Here is a 21,890-nt window from a genome sequence, read left to right on the forward strand (position 1 = left end):
GAATAGAAAAAAAATGGAGTAGAATATAATCAAATAGAAAGATCATAACCTGTTTGAATAGAATAGAAAATACAATAATAGAATATAATAGTGTAAAACAGAATAAAAAATAAAAGAATAGAAAAAAATGAATAGAAAATAAATGGAGAGTACAATATAATAAAATAGAAAGAATATAACCTGTTTGAATAGAATAGAAAATAAAAGAATAGAAAGAAATAGAATAGAAAAAAGACTAGAACGGAATAGAAAATAAAAGAAGAGAATATAGCCTTCTTCCAAAATTCGAATAGGATATAAAATAATAGAATAGAATTGAGCATAACAATATAATAACCATTTTCCACAAATCTAATTTGGAATAGAATAAAATTGAATAGAATAGTGCCATGTTATTTTTTTGTTCTATTCAAAATAAACTTTATGTTCAAAAATAAAAATGCAATTTGAATAGAAAAGAATAGAATATGATGGAAAATAATAGAATAGGATGGAATAGAGAGAAATATAATAGAAAAAAAATAGAAAAAGAATATAACCTTCCCAAATTTGAATTTCAAATAGAATAAATTTGAAGGGAAAAGAACGGAAAATAAAATAATAGCACAGAACAGAATATAAACAATATAACCATTTTCCAAAATTTGAATTTTGAATAGAATAATTTTGAGAATGAATAGAATAGAATGGAATAGAAAGGAATATAATAGAAAAAAAATTAGAACAGAATAGAAAAAGAACATATGAAATTCCGAAATTTGAATTGCAAATAGAATAAATTTGAAGGGAAAAGAACGGAAAATAAAATAATAGCATAGAACAGAATAGAACAATATAACCCTTTTCCTGAAACTCAAATAAAATTTGAATTAGAAAAGAATAGAATATAATAGAAAATAATAGAAGTAGAACATAAAAGAAAAGACTAAAACAATAAAATGTAATGAAAGAAAGAAAATAACCACTTTCCACAATTCTAATTTCGAATAGAATAAATTTGATTTCGAATGGAAATTCAAATTAATTACAATTTTCTGAGTTCGGTCTAATTCAGTTCAATTCAACCGAATTTGAAAAATTCTGATCGATTTGAGTTTAAATAAACTAAACGAATTCCGAAAACGAATTAAACGAAATTAAATGTTTTCGTTCTGCACATGTCCATTGATGTCCATCAGTCTGGAGGAGTGGGCGTTCCTAGACAGGCTGCATTTGCATAGGTACCGCCCACATGCAAGGCTGAGCCCCCCATGGATAAAAGAACTGAAACCCAATGAATGGAAAGGGGTGGGGCCAGGGACTGTCTAGCTGGGGAGGAAAGTGATTAGATGATGCTGGGCGTCCTCCAGCCGGGAACTGAGGCAGAGCTCTATCTGACTTGCTGCAGCTTCCAATGCACATTGTGAGACGCTCACAATGTGCAGTGAACCCACACTAAGGATTACTTACCTGCAAAGCTGACTCTCTGCAGGGCGTTGATGATGTTGGCATAGCCTGGGTTATCACTGGAGCCGGTCTGTATAGTAAGGATAGAAGATAAAAATGAGATCCATCAAAAAAAACAAAACAAAGCTGCTTCTAAAAAAACAAAAACAGCAGCACAACGTAGTGCAGAAATTCTACAATGTATTATGTGACGAAACGCGTTACCCACCGTGATTAAGATCCCGAGAACCGCCAATCCATTTGGCTTGTCCTTGGCTTCATTGATGTCGGCGAATCGGTCGGCATTATAATGGACGATGTGCAACTGGATTGGGGGAGAAGAACAGAAATTGAGCAATTAGTATTTTTTTTTTTACTGCCAATAGCAATAGGTGGGCGGAGCAAAGTCTGCCTGAGCTCACAACAACGAATCCAATGTCACAATCATCAGATTTTAAATTTATTTATAAATAATCTCTCTATATATACAGGGCACCCGGATAGTATTCACAGCACTTCACTTTGTGTTATATTGCAGCCTTATTCCAAAATGGATTGCATTTATTATTTTCCATAAAATCCTACAACGTGAAAGAAGTTTGAAATATTTGCAAATTTATTAAAAATAAAAAAATCCCATGTACACAAGTATCACGGGCTACTCCCATATACACAAGTATCACAGGCTACTCCCATATACACAAGTATCACAGGCTCCTCCCATATACACAAGTATCACAGACTCCGCCCATGTACAAAAGTATCACAGGCTACTCCCATATACACAAGTATCACAGGCTACTCCCATATAGACAAGTATCACAGGCTACTCCCATATAGACAAGTATCACCGGCTCCTCCCATATACACAAGTATCACAGGCTACTCCCATATACACAAGTATCACCAGCTCCTCCCATATACACAAGTATCACAGGCTCCTCCCATATACACAAGTATCACAGGCTCCTCCCATATACACAAGTATCACAGGCTCCTCCCATATACACAAGTATCACAGGCTCCTCCCATATACACAAGTATCACAGGCTCCTCCCATATACACAAATATCACAGGCTCCTCCCATATACACAAATATCACAGGCTCCTCCCATATACACAAGTATCACAGGCTCCTCCCATATACACAAGTATCACAGGCTCCTCCCATATACACAAGTATCACAGGCTCCTCCCATATACACAAGTATCACAGGCTCCTCCCATATACACAAGTATCACAGGCTCCTCCCATGCACACAAGTATCACAGGCTCCTCCCATGTACACAAGTATCACAGGCTCCTCCCATGTACACAAGTATCACAGGCTCCTCCCATGTACATCATTTCACAGGCTCCTCCCATATACACAAGTATCACAGGCTCCTCCCATATACACAAGTATCACAGGCTCCTCCCATGTACACAAGTATCACAGGCTCCTCCCATGTACACAAGTATCACAGGCTCCTCCCATGTACATCATTTCACAGGCTCCTCCCATATACACAAGTATCACAGGCTCCTCCCATATACACAAGTATCACAGGCTCCTCCCATATACACAAGTATCACAGGCTCCTCCCATATACACAAGTATCACAGGCTCCTCCCATATACACAAGTATCACAGGCTCCTCCCATATACACAAGTATCACAGGCTCCTCCCATATACACAAGTATCACAGGCTCCTCCCATATACACAAGTATCACAGGCTACTCCCATATACACAAGTATCACAGGCTACTCCCATATACACTAGTATCACAGGCTACTCCCATATACACAAGTATCACAGGCTACTCCCATATACACAAGTATCACAGGCTACTCCCATATACACAAGTATCACAGGCTCCTCCCATGCACACAAGTATCACAGGCTACTCCCATGTACACAAGTATCACAGACTCCTCCCATGTACACAAGTATCACAGACTCCTCCCATGTACAAAAGTATCACAGGCTCCTCCCATGTACACAAGTATCACAGGCTCCTCCCATATACACAAGTATCACAGGCTCCTCCCATATACACAAGTATCACAGGCTCCTCCCATATACACAAGTATCACAGGCTCCTCCCATATACACAAATATCACAGGCTCCTCCCATATACACAAGTATCACAGGCTCCTCCCATATACACAAGTATCACAGGCTCCTCCCATGCACACAAGTATCACAGGCTCCTCCCATGTACACAAGTATCACAGGCTCCTCCCATGTACACAAGTATCACAGGCTCCTCCCATGTACATCGTTTCACAGGCTCCTCCCATATACACAAGTATCACAGGCTCCTCCCATATACACAAGTATCACAGGCTCCTCCCATATACACAAGTATCACAGGCTCCTCCCATATACACAAGTATCACAGGCTCCTCCCATATACACAAGTATCACAGGCTCCTCCCATATACACAAGTATCACAGGCTCCTCCCATATACACAAGTATCACAGGCTCCTCCCATATACACAAGTATCACAGGCTCCTCCCATGCACACAAGTATCACAGGCTCCTCCCATGCACACAAGTATCACAGGCTCCTCCCATGTACACAAGTATCACAGGCTCCTCCCATGTACACAAGTATCACAGGCTCCTCCCATGTACACAAGTATCACAGACTCCTCCCATGTACATAATTTCACAGACTCCTCCCATGTCACAGTTTTTGCCATGACACTCAGAATTGATCTCAGGTCCATCCTGTTTCCACTGATCATTCTTGAGATGTTTCTACAACTAGATTGGAGTCCACCTGTGGTAAATTTAGTTGATTGGACATGATTTGGAAAGGCACACACCCCTGTCTATAGAAGGTCCCACAGGTAACAGTGCATGTCAGAGCACAAACCAAGCCATGAAGTCCAAGGAATTGTCTGTAGACCTCAGAGACAGGATTGTATGGAGGCACAGATCGGGGGAAGGGTACAGAAATATTTTTCTTCAGTATTGAAGGTCCCAATGAGCACAGTGGCCTCCATCATCCGTAAAATGATAAAAAGTTTGGAATCACCAGGACTCTTCCTAGAGCGGGCCGCCCGGCCAAACTGAGCGATCGGGGAGAAGGATCTTAGTCGGGGAGGTGACCATAAACCTGATGGTCACTCTGAGGGAGCTCCAGTGTTTCTCTGTGGAGAGAGGAGAACCTTCCAGAAGAACAACCATCTCTGCAGAACTCCACCAATCAGGCCTGTATGGGGAAGTGGCCAGACGGAAGCCACTCCTCATTAAATGGCACATGACAGCCCACCTGGAGTTTGCCAAAAGGCACCTGAAGGACTCAGACCATGAGAAACAAAATTCTCTGGTCTGATGAAACAAAGATTGAACTCTTTGGCCTGAATGACAAGCGTCATGCCTGGAGGAAACCAGGCATCGCTCATCACCTGGCCAATACCATCCCTACTGTGAAGCATGGTGGTGGCAGCATCATGCTGTGGGGATGTTTTTCATGGAAATGGAAGACTAGTCAGGATGGAGGGAAAGATGAATGCAGCATTGTACAGAGACATCCTTGATGAAAACCTTCTCCAGATCTCTCTCGACCTCAGACTGGGGCGAATGTTCATCTTCCAACAGGACAACGACCCTAAGCACACAGCCAAGATAACAAAGGAGTGGCTACAGGACAACTCTGAATGTCCTTGAGTGGCCCAGACTTGAACCTGATTGAACATCTCTGGAGAGATCTGAAAATGGCTGTACAAAGACGCTCCCCATCCAACCTGATGGAGCCTTGAGAGGTTCTACAAAAGATGAATGGGAGAAACTACCCAGAAATAGGAGTGCCAATCTTGTAGCATCATACTCAGAAAGACTTGAGGGTGTCATTGGTGCCAAAGGTGCTTCACCAAAGTATTGAGGAAAGGCTGTGCACAGTCATGTTGGAACAGGAAGGGGCCATCCCCAAACTGTTCCCAGTAGGGAGCATAAAATTGTCCAAAATGTCTTGGTATGCTGACGCCTTAACTGGAACTAAGGGGCCAAGCTCAACCCCTGAAAAAAAACCCACATCATAATTCCCCCTCCACTGAATGGTTTGGACCAGTGCACAAAGCAAGGTCAATAAAGACATGGTTGAGCGAGTTTGGGGTGGAGGAACTTAACTGGATGCATTCGGTCTAGCACAGGCATTTGGGTCAGGTGGAGCTGTGTGGAGAAGAGCGGAGACAATTATAATGTAAGCGACGGTAACAGCGTGCTATCCCGTGGCTCTCCTCCTCCAGCCATGCATTCCTCTGCCCAGGCGAGGCTGCAATGGTGGGCACAGTGTGGCTGCAATGGTGGGAACAGTGTGGCTGCAATGGTGGGCACAGTGTGGCTGCAATGGTGGGCACAGTGTGGCTGCAATGGTGGGCACAGTGTTACAGTGTGGCTGCAATGGTGGGCACAGTGTTGCAGTGTGCCCACCAAAATATGGTCCACAGTGTGGACCATATATTGAAACAGCCATTTGCAGTCCCCATCAGAAGTCGATGTGTCAGGGTGACAACCCAGAAGAACAATTGGGAGACAGGGAAAGAGGGTTGTCATCATATAACAGAAAGAACCTGAATGAGGACACTTGTGGCAGGATCACCAGGGATCATTTTACTGGAAATTTCAGATTTTTAAGAGACTTTACCATATTAGAGCCGATATGAGATTTTAGTAGTTGGGTTCACATATACATTAATGGTATGTTATTGAAGCTGTAGACCCATCATGGTAGGACGTTGTCATCAAAGTGTAATCCCGTGTTATTGTAGCGGGTGTGCACACATACATTGTAATGGGCGAGACAGCAGAGTCAGCAGTCTGCCCCCCTCCAGAGTCTTTGTAGTCTGTGTCGGAGCGGTATGGGGCCATTGGCGGTCAGTAAGCCAAATTTCTCATTGCTGGCTGAAGGGTTCCCGCAGCTTTCTAATCCACGTGGGTTTACTGAACTAGAAAACCGACCCCTGCCCGCTGTGAGTCCAGATGGGTTAATTTTTACTGCATGCAAACAGCTTTTCATCTGCAGCTTAAATGTCAAAGTAAAAAAGCTAGAGACTCGGGAGAACCTTCTACCATCTCATGAGCCTGATTGGAGGAGATGATTGAGCTCTGACTGAGGTCTTCTTCTTCAATCCATTCCAATCAATAGCTTTTGGCTTTGCCACAACATGTGCAAGACCTCCTCTGGCCATCAGTTAACTTTTAGGTGGGTGGTTGGCGGGCCTAAATGGCCTGTTTTTACCACTCCCTTTCCCCGACTTGTTCATTTCCTGACTTGTTCATTCGGTACACTTTGGTGGGGGTGAGCCAGCCACGACCTGTGACCTCTGGGAGAGGCCCCTGTTCCAATTCCTGAGTCCTAGCCTTATTCTTCAAGGGTAAACCCTAACCCCCAACCATTAACCTCTAACCCTACGACCTTCTACTTGTGTCTGTCAAAGGACAGATGCAGAAATTGCTGGCCTTGGCAACTACATGGGCAGCAAGGTAGTGGTAAAAACAGGCCATTTAGGTCCCCCAACCACCCACCTAAAATTTTACTTATGGCCAGAGGAGGTCTTACACATGTTGTGGCAAAGCCAAAAGCTCTTGATTTAGAGAAACCTTCTACCCGATTTAAGGAGACGATTGAGATAAATATTCCTGGTCTTCGTCAACCCATCCAAGACCTTCCACTTGTGTCTGTCAAAGTCTTACACCTTCTACGATTTAATGAGCCTGATTTGAGTAGATGATTGAGCTTGGTATTCTTGGTCTTCGTCAACCCATTCAAGACCCACCACTTGCGTCTGCCAAAAGAAAGATTTGGAAATTGTTGGCCTTGGCATTTAATGGGCTGTGTAGTCCAGGGTGCTTTCGTTTGGAGGCACCCATTTCTTAGGTTTCATTTACACAGGCAGTAAGGGAGTGGCAAGAACAAGCGATTGGGGCCCTGCAACCACCCACCTAAAAAATAAGGAAGTCTTACACTTGTCATGGCAAAGCCAAATGCTGGGGGACTCGGGAACCTTCTACCATTTAATGAGCCCGATTTGAGTAGATGACTGAGCAAGGTATTCCTAGTCTTTGTCAACACATCCAAGACCCACCACTTGCGTCTGCCAAAAGGAAAAATTTGGAAATTGTTGGCCTTGGTAATTAATGGGCTGTGTAGTCCAGGGTGCTTTGCTTTGGAGGAACCCTTTTTTAGGTTTCATTTACACAGGTGGCAAGGGAGTGGTAAAAACAAGCAATTGAGGCCCCGCAACCACAAACCTAAAAGATAACAGGTGGCTGTAGGAAGTCTTACACATGTCGTAGCAAAGCCAAATGCTAGGGACTCGGGAACCTTCTACGATTTAATGAGCCTCATTTGAGTAGATGATTGAGCTAGGTATTCCAGGTCTTCGTCAAACCATCCAAGACCCACCACTTGCGTCTGCCAAAAGGAAAAATTTAGAAATTGTTGGCCTTGGTATTTATTGGGCTGTGTAGTCCAGGGTGCTTTCCTTTGGAGGAAACCATTTTTTAGGTTTAATTTACACGGGCGGCAAGGGAGTTGTAAAAACAGGCGATAGAGGCTTCCCCAACCGCACACCTAAAAAATAAAAGGTGGTTGGAGGAGGTCTTACACACATGTTGTGGCAAAGCCAAAAGCTAGAGTCTCTGGGAGACTTTCTACTACCTAAGAAGCCTGATTGAAGGTGATGATTGACCTAGGTATTCCTGGTCTTCAGGAACCCATCACTTGCTTCTGCCAAGGAACAGATGTGGAAATTGCTGCCCTTGGCATTTAATGGGTTGTGTAGTCCAGGGTGCTTTCCTTTGGAGGAACCCTTTTTTTGTGGTAAAATTAGGTGGTGGAGTCCCCCCAACCACCTACCTAAAACATAAAGATGGCCGGAGAAGGTCTTACATGTGCTGTGGCAAAGCCAAAAGCTGGAGACTCTGGGAAACCTTCTACCATCTAATGAGCTTTGAGGAGATGATTGAGCTCCATATTCCTGGTCTTCTTTAACCCAACCAAGACCCACCACTGTCTTCATCCTTGTGTCTGCTAAAAGACATATGTGGAAATTGCTGGCCTTGGCATTTAATGGGCTGTGTTAGTAAAGGCTAGAAATGTCCGCATCTGTCTTTTGGTAGATGCAAGAGGGAAGACAATGGTGGGTCTTGAATGGATTGAAATGGACCAGGAATATCTAGCTCAATCATCTCCCCAAACAAGGCTTATGAGATGGTAGAACGTTAGCCTTGAATCTTGGAGGCACCCATTTTCTAGGTCTCATTTACACAAACAGCAAAGGAGTGGTAAAAACAGGAGATTGAGGCCCCCCCCCCAACTACCCACCTATAAGAGAACAAAGTAGCCGGAGGAGGTCTTACACACGCCATGGCAAAGCCAAAAGCTAGAGACTCTAGGGAAACCTTCTACCATCTCATGAGCCCGATTTGGGGAGATGATTGAGCTAGATATTCCTGGTCCTCTTCAACCCATTTAAGACCCACCATTGTCTTCCCTCTTGCATCTACCAAAGGACAAATGCGGAAATTTCTGGCCTGGACTAACACATCCCATTAAATGCCAAGGCCAGCATTTTCCACATATGTCTTTTAGCAGACACAAGAATGAAGACAATGGTGGGTCTTCCATCCAAGACCCACCATTGTCTTCCTCCTTCCGTTTGTCAAAGGACAGATGCGGAAATTACTGGCCTTGGCATTTAATGGTCTGTGTTAGTCCAGGGTGCTTTCCTTTGAAGGCGCCCATTTTTTTTAGGGCTCATTTACAGGGACAGCAAGGGAGTGGTAAAAATAGGCCCACCCAACCCCTCACCTAAAAGAGAACAGGCAGCCCTAGGAGGTCTTACACATGCCATGGCAAATTTGACTTGGCTTAAGTTTGAAAGGAGGAAGCCCATTGAAATAATAGGAACACAACGCAACCATGAGCCGAAATGCTTGGTTCACAGTTGCAGCATGGTATTTCAATACACAATCCAGAATCGCCTCTGGAGTGCCTGGGAAGCCTTTGCTCTACTGCCCTCTGAAAAGGATACATTTCAAGGGGGCAGCAAAGACTGACACCCATCTTAGCCCCCTGGGAGAGAACATTTCGCTCTCTCCCAGGGGGAAGTTTTGAGATCCAAAACACTACCAAATCTATATAAGGACTACAGCATGGCTTTGAATAAGGTATACCCCTATGCCCGGATATAGCTGAACTTATTTACTTACTTGATATCTTGGATTGGAAGATCGTTTCTAGAGTAATTTTTTGCCTTGTGGCCAATCTTCTTGCTTTACCCCCTGATTGAGGCCATAACACGAGTAGATTTCAATTTTGGAGCCACTGGTTCTCTCTGACTTTGTGCTATGAGAATCGCTCTGTTTCGGTGAGCCAACCTTTTTCCTCTATTGGACGGAATTTCTTTGACCAAATCTTGATCAAGATTGACTCTTCTGCAAGATATTGAGACCCGTTTGCCTTGTTCTTGCAACTTATAAATCCCTTATGCATCCTGACGAAGCGCAACGGCGAAACGCGTTGATACACCTGGGCTCATATCATATATACAGTAAAACCTTGGTTTGAGATTAACTTGGTTAGAGAGCGTTTTTAAAGACAAGCTACATTTTTTAACAAATTTAGACTTCATATACAAGCAATGTCTTGATATTCAAGTAGGGTTATGTCACAACTGAGTATAAAAGAGTAGAGAGGAGCCAATAAGTGTAGCAATATGGTTACATTTACTGAAGGTACAACATTTAGCAACATATTGCTACACTTAGAGGCGCCTCTCTTCTCTTTTATACTCTGGAGCTCCTGCTGGATTTTGCTTCTAATCCCCTTGTGGAGGCTTCCATTTGTGGATGGTTACACAACCAATCACATTGCTATAATCTTTTTGTATGGACTATAAACTGAAGAACCTTTGAATAAATGGTTGTGGAACAAATAATTTGAGTTTCCATTAGGGTTGTCCCGATACCACTTTTTTGAGACTTTTTTGAGACCGAGCACAAGTACCGATACTTTTTTCAAGTACTCGCCGATACCGAATACCGATACTTGTTTTTAATGTCATGTGACATTAGCTTTTTTTTTTTTTTTTACACAATATTTTTTTAGGGGGGGGGTTGTAGTGGATTGTCACTTTATTATTATTTACATCTTATTTTTTTAATTATTTATTGTATTTTTTTTTCTTTTTTTTTTAATCAGCCCTGTTGGGGGGGCTTTGGTGAGATATCGTGGGTCTTAACGGACCTCTGACATCTCCCCTTTAAGACAGAGAAAGGGACTAAGGACACAGATTCCCCAGTCCCTTTCTCTGCAGCCTCAGCTGAAATGAATGGAGAGAAGCTCCTCTCCATTCATAAACTGAAGCATCGTAATCACAGGTTATGATGCTCAGTTATGTGAATGGACAGAGTCTGTGATCACGGACTCTGTCCATTCGGAAAAGGTAGGAGCCGGGTTTAGCGGCTCCTACCTCCGCTTTCCTTCCTGACATATTGAGGGGGGAGAGCGGCACGGAGGGGGGGGGAGAGCAAAGCACAGAGGGGGACAGAAGACGGCACGAGGGGAGCACAGCACAGATTTGGACAGAAGACGGCAGGGGGGAGAGAAGATGGCACGGGGGGAGCACAGCACGGAGTTGGACAGAAGACGGCACGGTGGGAGAGAAGATGGCACGGAGGGGGACAGAAGACAGCGGGGGGAGCACAGCTCGGGGGGAGAGAAGACGGCACGGAGGGGGAGAGAAGACAGCACAAAGGGGAGACGAGAAGACAGCACGAAGGGGAGACGAGAAGATAGCACGTGGGGAGAAGACAACACTGAGAAGACTTTTAACTCCCCCACCACCTGACTGCCCAGGTATCGGGTGAAGCATCGGAGCATTTCCCCCGAGTACAAGAACCCAGGAAATGCTCGGTATCGGTACCGATACTAGTATCGGTATCGGGACATCCCTAGTTTCCATTATTTCTTATGGGGAAATTTGCTTTGATATACAATCGCAATCCAAGGTTTTACTGTATCTCTAGCCCTGCAAGCGTTATTGAGCTTCAAGGGAGACAAATCAGGTCTCCTACCCTGCCAGACAGAGCAGTGCTGTGCAATTCTTCAGCCTGGATAGACAGATATACAGATTTGGTAGGTAAAAATGGTCCCATATATGTATTAATTGTTGTATATAGCTTATTGCTCGGAGTTCTGTCCTTAACTGATCTGTAATGTGAAGGTCTTTCTACACGTCGTTTGGTAGTTTGGTGGCAGGCCAAGCAGAGCTCTTTACCAAGAATACGGAGGATCAATTAGCCTGAGCTTCGTCTAATACTACAAAACACGCAGTAAGATTATAAGCCTCACAGCAATGTTCTTAAGATATGAATACATTTCATAAGGACTTAAAAGGGCCACCAAATATTAAAAGGGGCAAGTTTTCTAACATTGTCGAGTATATAGGAAGAGGGTCCACTTTCTTTAAAGGGTCGTCTATCCTAAAGTGATATCTTAGGTATAGTTGGAGTGGAGCCTGGTAGACCGAGTCATGTTCTGACTGCTTATGTCCTGGGTACAACCAGGGCCGCCATCAGGAATTTACACTTACACAGCTTGAGCCATTTGGCCCTCTGGTGACCACCGGGCCCCTTACTGGTCGGAGGGGGGGGGCTTTGGGTGCTGACGAAAATAAAAATGGGGGATGCCATCCGAGCCCCTGGGGACCACCGGGCCCCTTACTAGTCGGAGGGGGGGGGGCTTTGGGTGCTGACGAAAATAAAAATGGGGGATGCCATCCGGGCCCCTGGGGACCACCGGGCCCCTTACAGGTGTACTGCCTGTACACCCCTAATGGCAGCCCTGGGTACAACAACATGATCTCCTGGCTGTAATTCCAAATTCTGTTTATGTCCAACTTGGCGTTTTGGGTGTCCCTAGCCATCTTTGTGTGTTTCAGCTTCTCCTGTTACGTTCTCCATAATATAAAAGAAAAATTCAAGATAGATGGTGGAAGTCCCTCATTTCGGGCACAGCATGTGTGTAGATCTGGGGATTCAACACAGGGATGGTGGGGACCCCTCAATGGGCACAGCAGGTGTACAGACCTGGGAATTCAGCCCAGGGATGGTGGAAACCCCTCATTATGGGCACAGGTGTGCAGATCTGGAAACATCTACCAGACACTTGAATATAAATCCTGGCTGGGCTGACCCATTAAAAAGGGCACTTGTATTCTTAAAAATATATATATATATATATATATATATATATATATATATATATATATATATATATATAAAAAATAGATGATATACTTAAGCCTATCAGTGATAAAGGGTCTTGGTGAGCCGTCTCTTATACATACAGCCAATGAGGGGGACGTTTCAAAGTTGTATATGAAATACACTATGGCCAAAGTTTAACATCTGCCCATCTGGCCATAAAACGCCTATTTATTGGACGTCCAATTTCAAGTGTTCCCAGTAATCGATTAATGAAGTTATCCTTGTCTACTCCCTAGGTAGGAAGATGCTTCGTAAAACATGGACCTTTGCGTTAGAGAGGACTTAGTAGATGCGGACCTTTGTGTTAAGGAGGAGCTGGTAGATGTTTCTAGGTACAAAATAAAAAAAATGGCAACCATCCCAACTAATAACTGGCCTTTCCAGAAGACCAGACCAGGGATACGGACACTTATATCTTGTATTTCGATCTGTCAATTTGGTATTTCAAAAGGCTGCGCTGAAGCTTCACAAAGGACAGAAAATGCAATACTCCAGTGGTGGACTGTGTTTCTAATACAGAGTACCGACAATAAGCCCTTCAGTTAGAGACTCTGAGAAGAATGGCCATGGTAGGGTGTTGTGGAAATTTTCTGAAGATGTATCTAATATGTATAGTCATTAAGCCAGATTCACAAAGACTTACTGCGGCGTATCAGTAGATACGCCATCGTAAGTCCGAGTCCGCGCCGTCGTATCTTAAAGCGTATGCTCAAACTGAGATACGCTTGTCTGTTGCTAAGATGCGACCGGCGTAAGCCTCCTACGCCGTCGTATCTTAGCTGCATATTTACGCTGGCTGCTAGGGGCGTGTACGTCGATTTACGCCAAGAATATGTAAATTACCTAGATATGCCTATTCACGAACGCACGCACACCCGTCGCAGTAAGCTACGGCGATTACGTAGGTCGTTTTTCAGGCAGAGATAAACCACCAAAAAGATGGCGCAGCCCATGCAAGGTATGGATGTCGGAAGTGCCGTCTAATTTTACGTTGTTTACGTAAGTCGTACGCGAATGGGGCTGGGCGCAGGTTACGTTCACGTCACAGGCATTGAGCCCAGCGTATCTTAGGGAGTAAATACGACGTGCTACTGAGCATGCGCGCGCATGCGCCGTACGATCGGCGCTTCATTTACATGTATGGTAATGAATCGTGAATTCATTACCATACAACACACCCCCTACCTGCCTATTTTAAATTAGGCGGGGTTACGCCGGGCCATTTGCGCTACGCCAACGTAACTTAGGAGGCAAGTGCTTTGTGAATACAGTACTTGCCTCACCATCTTACGTCGGCGTAGTGCTGACCTAAGGATAGGCAGCTCTACCTGAATCTGGCTAATAGTGTCTCCTAGTGTTCGTACTCCCGCAGCCCGTTCTAAAGAGCTGACTGGGGCAGACTGATGCTTGTTGAGTCCCGTCTGGTAGTGGAAAAATTCCTGAGGTTGGAGAGAGGTGTTTGCAGAGTGGGGATATGTCTGCCAGCGAAATGTGCACAGAACATTCGTCTGGGGGGGGGGGGGGGGAGATGTGTTCACTTTGCAAACACATCATCGGTTATAAGCGGATGTATGCTCATGTCACCCCTGTGTGCCTGAGCAACACATACGGGGGCCGTGGCGTGCCTTTGCAGATAATCTCCCATCCACAGGAACGGTAGTATAATCTGGGTATGCGTTGTTCTCCGAACAAAGCAGAATACGGATTCGTGCGAATGGTACAAATGAGATCTTTTGAATTGTTCTGGTCAGGAAAAGCGTCCATGATTCCCCTGCTATGCGGCTTCCTTTGTCTAGTTGAAGATGATGGCTTTCAGGTCTGGGGGGCGGGAAATCATACACGCTGTCCCTGCCCAGACACGCCCATAAGACTCCCCTAGTCATTGTTCATTGGTTGTTGTATAAACTCATCCTGTTGGAAGGATTTCCTGTGTTGATATTCATATCCTGTGAGGTCATATCCTGTGATGGAGGTCATTTCCTGTGATGTCATTTCCCATGGAGGAAGCAATTGACTGTTGGGGCCATGACTTCCTGTTTGTAATTTCCTTTTGTGGTGGTTGAATAAAAACCAAGTGCTGTGCTCTGTAGAGGCAGGAGAGGATGGTGCCGAGGACATAGGCTGTCATGTCTGTTTACTTGGGGATATGCGGGAAATAGAGCAAGTAGTAAGATGCATTATACCATTAGACTAAAGTTTCTATTGACTTCAATAGGGAAACTCGCTTTGGTATGCGAGTATGTTGGATTACGAGCATTCTCCTGGAACGGATTATGCTTGGAACAGGTAGAGCCGAAACACACAAAGGGTAAGAACAGTCGAAACTCCAAGATGGATCAGAAAAATGGCAGGAAGCATGGCAGATGTCACCACTAGAGACCCCAAGAGCCTGTAGATTACTTAGCCCACCAAACCCCATATGCAGAAATAATTTTTTACTAATAGGTGATGGCCTGTAAGATCTCACCTCTGCAGGATAATCTTGATCATTGATGTGGTGCTCAGAGCCTCCTGGGTGCTCCTCGCTCCCCCAGTGCAAATGGAGTTGTACAGCCGTAAAATTGTTCGAAAGGCCGCGAAGGCGCATCAAGGGCGGCAGGGAGAGCTTAACTGAAAAAAAATGTTAAAAAAATTACATCAGAGACAAAACCTTGTAATCTCTAAAAGACGAAGTCTAGAGATATTTCAGAACTCAAAAGCATGGGGTCAAGGGATTAAAATCGTTATACTATCTTAAAGCTGGACTCCAGGGATGAGATTTTTTTGCATACTTTCATTGGGCCAGCTTGGCACAATGCAAGTATGCATATGTGATACCTGTACTAAAAAAAATTATCTATGCTGTATGTAAACACTGCTCAGAGCTAGTAAACATTTAGATAGCACTATCAAATAGTGGTTGGAACCATCATCAACTCACGACTCAAACTCCCTCTACTTAGGACTACCGAAATACCAGATTTCACGTCTACAAGTCATCCAGTACACGGCAGCCAGACTTGTTAGGCCTCGTACTCACGACCAAACATGTCTGCTGAAACTGGTCCGCGGACCAGTTTCAGCGGACATGTTCGTTCGTGTGTAGGCAGTAACGTACAGAATTCCAGCAAACAATCGTCGGCCAGACCGTTTTCCAACGAACAACTGTTTCCTGGTCTTGCTTTAAAACAGTCTGCTGGAATCGTGTCCGTCAGACATGTTCGGTCGTCTGTACACAAAAGCAGCGTACAAAAACCCCGCGCATGCTCAGTCCAAATGAGGAGACGGGAGCGCTCGTTCAGGTAAAACTCGCGTTTCTTTGGGATATGGCACATTCGTCATTAGAAACCTTTTATTCTAGCAAGAGAACAATGTCTTAAAAAGGCGCACTAAACCACATTTTAAAGCCTCGTTTTATTAATTCTTCTCTTGCTAGAATAACCCCGTTCTCTTGCTGATGCAATTTCAATAGAGTTGTCCCATACTGAAATGTCACATTTCTTGCTTGTGATGTAATCCTTTAATAATGTTTTCTATGCCAGACGTGTGTTTTGGTTGGTGGTCCTCCATAATTTAGAGTAGTCATTTTTGTAAAGGAATGTGCATTTTTTTAATTTCTTTTTTTGTTTCTAGTTATGTCACCATTTAAACTTTTTTTTTTTTACATGTTTTTTTAAATTTTTTTTATTTTTGTTGGTGTTTCATTAGAGAATATTAAACCATGTTGGCACACCAAATGTCCCCCCCCCCCCCCAAGGAGTGTGTCCTTTGTAAATTACCCATTGTATATTTATTAAAGGTTTGCTGCCTAATAATCCCCACAGTATATCAAACAATAGACATGTTTTCAAATGAAAGCAAAAGGCCTTTTATTCAGGCAAATGTCATCACAAAAAATAAAAAGAACAGCAGCACTAGAATAGATAGCAAACTATATGCAAACTTGCATTTCCAACATGGTGAAGGATAAACTTCCAAGCCTCAGGAGCCAAACACAAAAATATGAAGCAGCAGCACACAAACAAAGGAACCCAAACTGTGGTAGTACAAACAAGATGTCCTTTATGTGGAAGGAAATGGAAGGCAGAAAATCAACGTTTCCTCCTCTTTCCAGCCTTCCCTCCAGGCAGCCTTCCAGCGGATCGAACACGGGGTCTTGCAGGTGGGGTTGATGTGGCAGCAGGAGGATGGTGTTCCGCAAGCCGGGCCGGGTCACATAGCCCAGTGTCTGGGGTCAGCAGGCCCCTCTGCATCCACCAAAGGACCTGGTTCATCAGGGCCTTTGCCAGTCTTCTCTGGTCCTCCTCCCCTTCATTTAAATCATGGGCCAATGAGGCACTGAAGGCCTCTGTGGGGTTGAGGGGGGCCCTCATGATGGCGCTTGCCTCCTGGATCATGCGGAGGCTTGCCTCCTCCACAGGCCTCAACTGCCTCCTTCGGCCTGATGGCCTCACCTGGGGGGGAGAAGACTGGCTGGTGGTGGTTCTCCTGGCCGGGTGGACCTGCTGCAGGCCACTGGGCCCAGCCTCCTCCTGGCTGCCACTGACCCCGGCCTCCTCCTGGCTGCCACTGACCCCGGCCTCCTCCTGGCTGCCACTGACCCCGGCCTCCTCCTGGCTGCCACTGACCCCGGCCTCCTCCTGGCTGACAGACACCTGAGGATCTGCCACCTCCTGGCTGATCTCTTCTTCCTGTGTGGAAAAAAAAAGAATTTTTTTACAATTTCGCTAAATAAAACCACACTCATTTTCATGTTTTTCGTTCAGTATTTTCTGTTCATTATTACTTGAATACACTCTACTTCTGACCCCTGCAGTTGTCATCCCTGACACCTATTTGTCTGTACACCTTTTTGTTTGCTTTTTTCCAGCTTGGTTTTTTTTTTACAATATCTAATCATTAATCCACCAAGAATTATTTACGCCATAAATATAGAGGAAACTACTATACCTCCTCATCGAAGGGTGGCAGATCTGCATCTCTGTCAGCCAGGCCCTCTTCCTCCGACTCTGCAGGGCTGTGGTCATCTGGGGAATGTCCGCTGGAAGGTAGCATGGAGGAAAGGTTGGAAGAAAGACTGGACATCGTTTTCCTGCCTTCCATTTCGTCCCGCAAAAAAGCCATCTGTTTATAATACCACAGTTTGGGTTCCTTTGCTTGTCTTGCTGCTGCTCCCGATTTTTTGATTTTATTAGCTTTGTATGCTCTCCTGTATGTGCTTCTGAGGTTGGCAAGTTTATCCTTCACCATGTTGGCAGTGCATCCTGGCACCCAAGTTTGCATATAATTTGCTAGCTCTTCTAGTGCTGCCGCTCGTACCTCTTTATTGCAATATAACGAGTGTTTTGAATTCCACAGGATGGGCGTGTCCTGGTATTTTTGAAGTAAGGCCTCTATAGATTCCTTGCTTTGTAGGAGGTCCATTGCAATTTTTGCAAAATTATATTTCTTTTTGAGTCTAGATTACAAAAACATAAACCACAGAAAAATAAATATTCCAAAGGATCAGCGTTGACCTTGATCTAATATGTGTCTTCAAATTTATTACCTATATCTAATTCCAAACACAGTCTCTCTTGTTTAAACAATGATTGGCAGCTCGGCCGCATTGCTTGTACCAAACATTGATTTGCTAGATGCAGAGCCATTGTTCACATTGCAGTAAATATTTTAAATATATTAAATTAAACAATGCTTACAAATGACAGTTTTCATCTAGGCACTCTTTCATGTGTAAATCTCATACCCCTGACAATGGATGACATAAAAGACACTTCCTAATGACCTCTGTACAACCAACACTTGAACAATACTTTGCCTGATCTGAATACACCATTCAAAAACTTGTCAATGAGGTACAGCATTGTTCACATCTCTATTTTGTGAGGTGTCCAAAAGCATTTGGATACCAAAATAACATTGTGGTACCCCATAGACAGAATAGCTTAAAAAGGGTGCAACCAACAGCCCAAACCCCCATCCCATGTGTCTACATTTTCAAGGCCTCTGCTGATCACATTTTTAATTTCCTTACCTTCCTGTCTCTCGCTCCTCGTTTCTCACGCTCGCCTAATTACCGCGTAAGATGCGTAATCACGGCGTAAACCTTTTAAACACTCCGCGTATTTATGAAACCCCGCCCTCGTCACCTTTGCGAGGCCCCTAATCAATGAGTTTAGGAAATATGGCGTTAACTGTGTATGTTCTGGATGCGCTCGAAGATTCTCCGCGTAACGGACGTAAACACGTTGTTTGCATTCTCTACACTCCGCGTATGTATTAAACGCCGCCCTCTTCTCCGCCCATGGCGTAAGAATTCATCTTTTCCACGCCCATAATCTCTGTGGGAAAGGAAAGATGGCGATGTCACACGAGCGGGCACGATGCTCTCATGCCACAAGTGAAGGGACAGAGGCAGGGACGTCCCGATCAAGGAAAAGAAGATATAAAGCCACTAATATGCGGTTCCAGGAAATGGTGGAGTTAGTTTACATCATGCGAAAAAAGGACTATGATGGTGAATTAGGGCCATACAAGACCCCTAACCGCCGAAAGGCACATATTATGGACAAGGTGGCGAGGAGAATGCAGAGGATGTTTGGGATCACCAGGTCCAAGGAACAGCTGAGGAAACGCTGGTCAGACTTAAAATTGAGGGAGCCACATCAGATGAAGAAAATACTTAAAATTCTGCGTAAAAGTAAGTAAATATATATTGGGGTTGGGGGGGGGGGGGGTGGTGATTGTCTGCAATAATGTGTTGCCATGTATATTTCACCATCTGCCTCCTTGGCCTGCTTGTAATTTTAAAGACATGTTGTTATTTATTTTTTAGAACATAAATAACTACATATTTACAAACAGTGTTCTTAGTAAACAACGTAACATCACATAGTTTATCAGAAAGGCTCGGTTATTCCAGGAACAACACACCTGGACATGGCTCACTGGCCAAAAACTTTGTTTGTAAACATTGTGTAAAAGCTAGTTCTAGAAATAATATGGTAATAAAGCAGATGTTTTCACATCTGCAATGCAGAGCACCTGTGTCTCCCCAAATCAAAAATGGGTTTTGGTAGGGTCTCCCAGAAATACAGTTTAGGGGGGACATCCATGTGTGTCACTTTGCTAAAAAGGGGCAGGATCAGAGCTTGCCATATAGAAGTAATTGCAAAATGTAGGTTTGGTGAAAGATAAAAGTAACTAAATGAAAGCATCTTCTAAGCAATGTGTGCGATTTATGCTCTCCAATATCTGTGTGCTGATGAGTCTACATTTTTTTTGGTTTATTTCAGGGGAAAGAAGTCGCCAGCATTTGGAGGAGGCAGAGAGGGCCAGACAAGGCCAAAATCTGCCATCTCAACATGTGGAGGAGGAGGAGGATGTGGAAGGAGAAGAGGATGTGGAAGGAGAGGAGGATGTGGAAGGAGAGGAGGATGTGGAAGGAGAGGAGGATGTGGAAGGAGAGGAGAATGTGGAAGGAGAAGAGGATGTGGAAGGAGAGGAGGATGTGGAAGGAGAGGAGGATGTGGAAGGAGAGGAGGAAGGAAGAAAGGAGGAAGGAAGAGAGGAGGAAGAAGTAATTTTGGACTTAGAAGTCATAGCAGATGAAGGGCAAGTGGCGGAAGAACAATTTGGCGAATTGAAAGAAGGTGGATTGATGGATGAAGGAGGAGTCCAAGATGATGGGGAAGTGGTGGAAGAAGGAGGAGTGATTGAAGATGATGGGGAGGTGGTGGAAGAAGGAGGAGTGATAGAAGATGTCGAAGAGGTGGAAAGGAGAAGCCCATCAGGTCAGTGTCACCCTAGCTTGATTCAAAAAAACATATGTAGATAGGCCTCATTGAAAAATAATATTGTAAATGCCATTTTTTTTTTTTGTTTTAGGGGAGGAGGATGGTGTGCCAATATTTTCACGTGCAAGTGCTGCTATAATTATTCAGCAGGTAATGGAGTGCAGCACTGAAATGCACAATATGCGTGAAAGGATGTTTCTCATGGAACAGAATGTAACAAATGTCCTTTTGGAATGCAGCACGGAAATGGACAATATGCGGCAAAGAATGATGGTCATCGAATCTAATTTTAAGAACATTATTGACATGATGGGCCGTGTCAAAGACTGAAACACCCCCCGCCCATCCCCCGCCCCCACAAACATTTTTACAGTTTGAATAATGAATACGCCAAAATTTGAAGATACACACACAGTGTGCCAACATGTGCTATCTGCCATCACAGAATATCTAATGTCTGTGCTTTGTGGGTCCAACCCCCTCCTCCATCCTCAAGTAGTTGAGAGGAAGGGTTTGCTCCCACAAAACACAGACATTGATCACCCATGATGTCAGATAGCACATGTGGCCATTTGTCTGTTGAACCAATGACATTTGGCGAGTTTGCACTGAATGTGTGTATCTTCCAATTTTGGCGTGTTCCAGTGTGAAAGCACACCATGACTGACTGCTGTTGTGAGTTTTTATATTTTTGGAATTGGATTTTGTTACTTTTTGACCATGTTGAACATTTTGGGATACTATAAAGTTTAGACCATAAAGAATAAACAACGCCAAAAATTTTAAAAAATATATATATAGAATTATAAATCTCTCTAATCACTGAATTTAGTGAAGTAGAGATTTGACTCCAAATTCTCACCTAAAAATTTTCTTTTAGAAAAACACACCAAAAACAAAAAAAATGGTTAAAAAATTATTGTTTTTTGTGCCTAAAAAATATGGCCAAAAAAAAATTTAAGGCGGTAAACACCCCACCAAATATAATCTATATATATATATATATGTAAACAATAAATCTAACTATATTTGAGTAAAAAAAAAGTGAACTTGTTAATAAATGTATAATCTGCATAATATTTTTGGTTGAATTACCTGAAAAAAAAAAAAAAAGTTTAAAAAATTTTTGAAGACTCCTAAGTACAAAAGCAGGGAGTAATGAAAAAAATATAAAATTATTTTTGGGGTCATGAACAAGCAAAAATTAAAAAAACTTGACCTCAACATTTACAAATGGAGTTGCTTCTTATTTCTAGACTCAATACCCTGTTTGTAGATGAGTGAATACTGTGCAAAATGTGGTTAGTTACTAAAAGTGGAGAAATCAATTATGCATTACAATTGAAGAAGTTAGTTAGAGAACCAGGAAGACAGAAAAAGAGAAAAAGCATTAATGACAAACAACTGTATAAAGT

General features: G+C 43.6%; 1 protein-coding gene across 1 annotated transcript in view; it reads right to left on the bottom strand.

The window, feature by feature from the left end:
• Nucleotides 1–21,890, bottom strand: part of CA14 (carbonic anhydrase 14) — a 96,002-nt gene that overhangs the window by 13,637 nt on the left and 60,475 nt on the right. The window contains exons 4-6 of the mRNA XM_040333752.1: nucleotides 15,168–15,310; nucleotides 1,655–1,750; nucleotides 1,450–1,516 (exon numbers count right to left, since the gene is read on the bottom strand). Coding sequence (XP_040189686.1) covers nucleotides 1,450–1,516; nucleotides 1,655–1,750; nucleotides 15,168–15,310 — 306 coding nt within the window. The remainder of the gene's footprint in view (nucleotides 1–1,449; nucleotides 1,517–1,654; nucleotides 1,751–15,167; nucleotides 15,311–21,890) is intronic.

This window comes from Rana temporaria, chromosome 13 (genome assembly GCF_905171775.1).
Source record: "Rana temporaria chromosome 13, aRanTem1.1, whole genome shotgun sequence".
Lineage (NCBI taxonomy): Eukaryota > Metazoa > Chordata > Amphibia > Anura > Ranidae > Rana > Rana temporaria.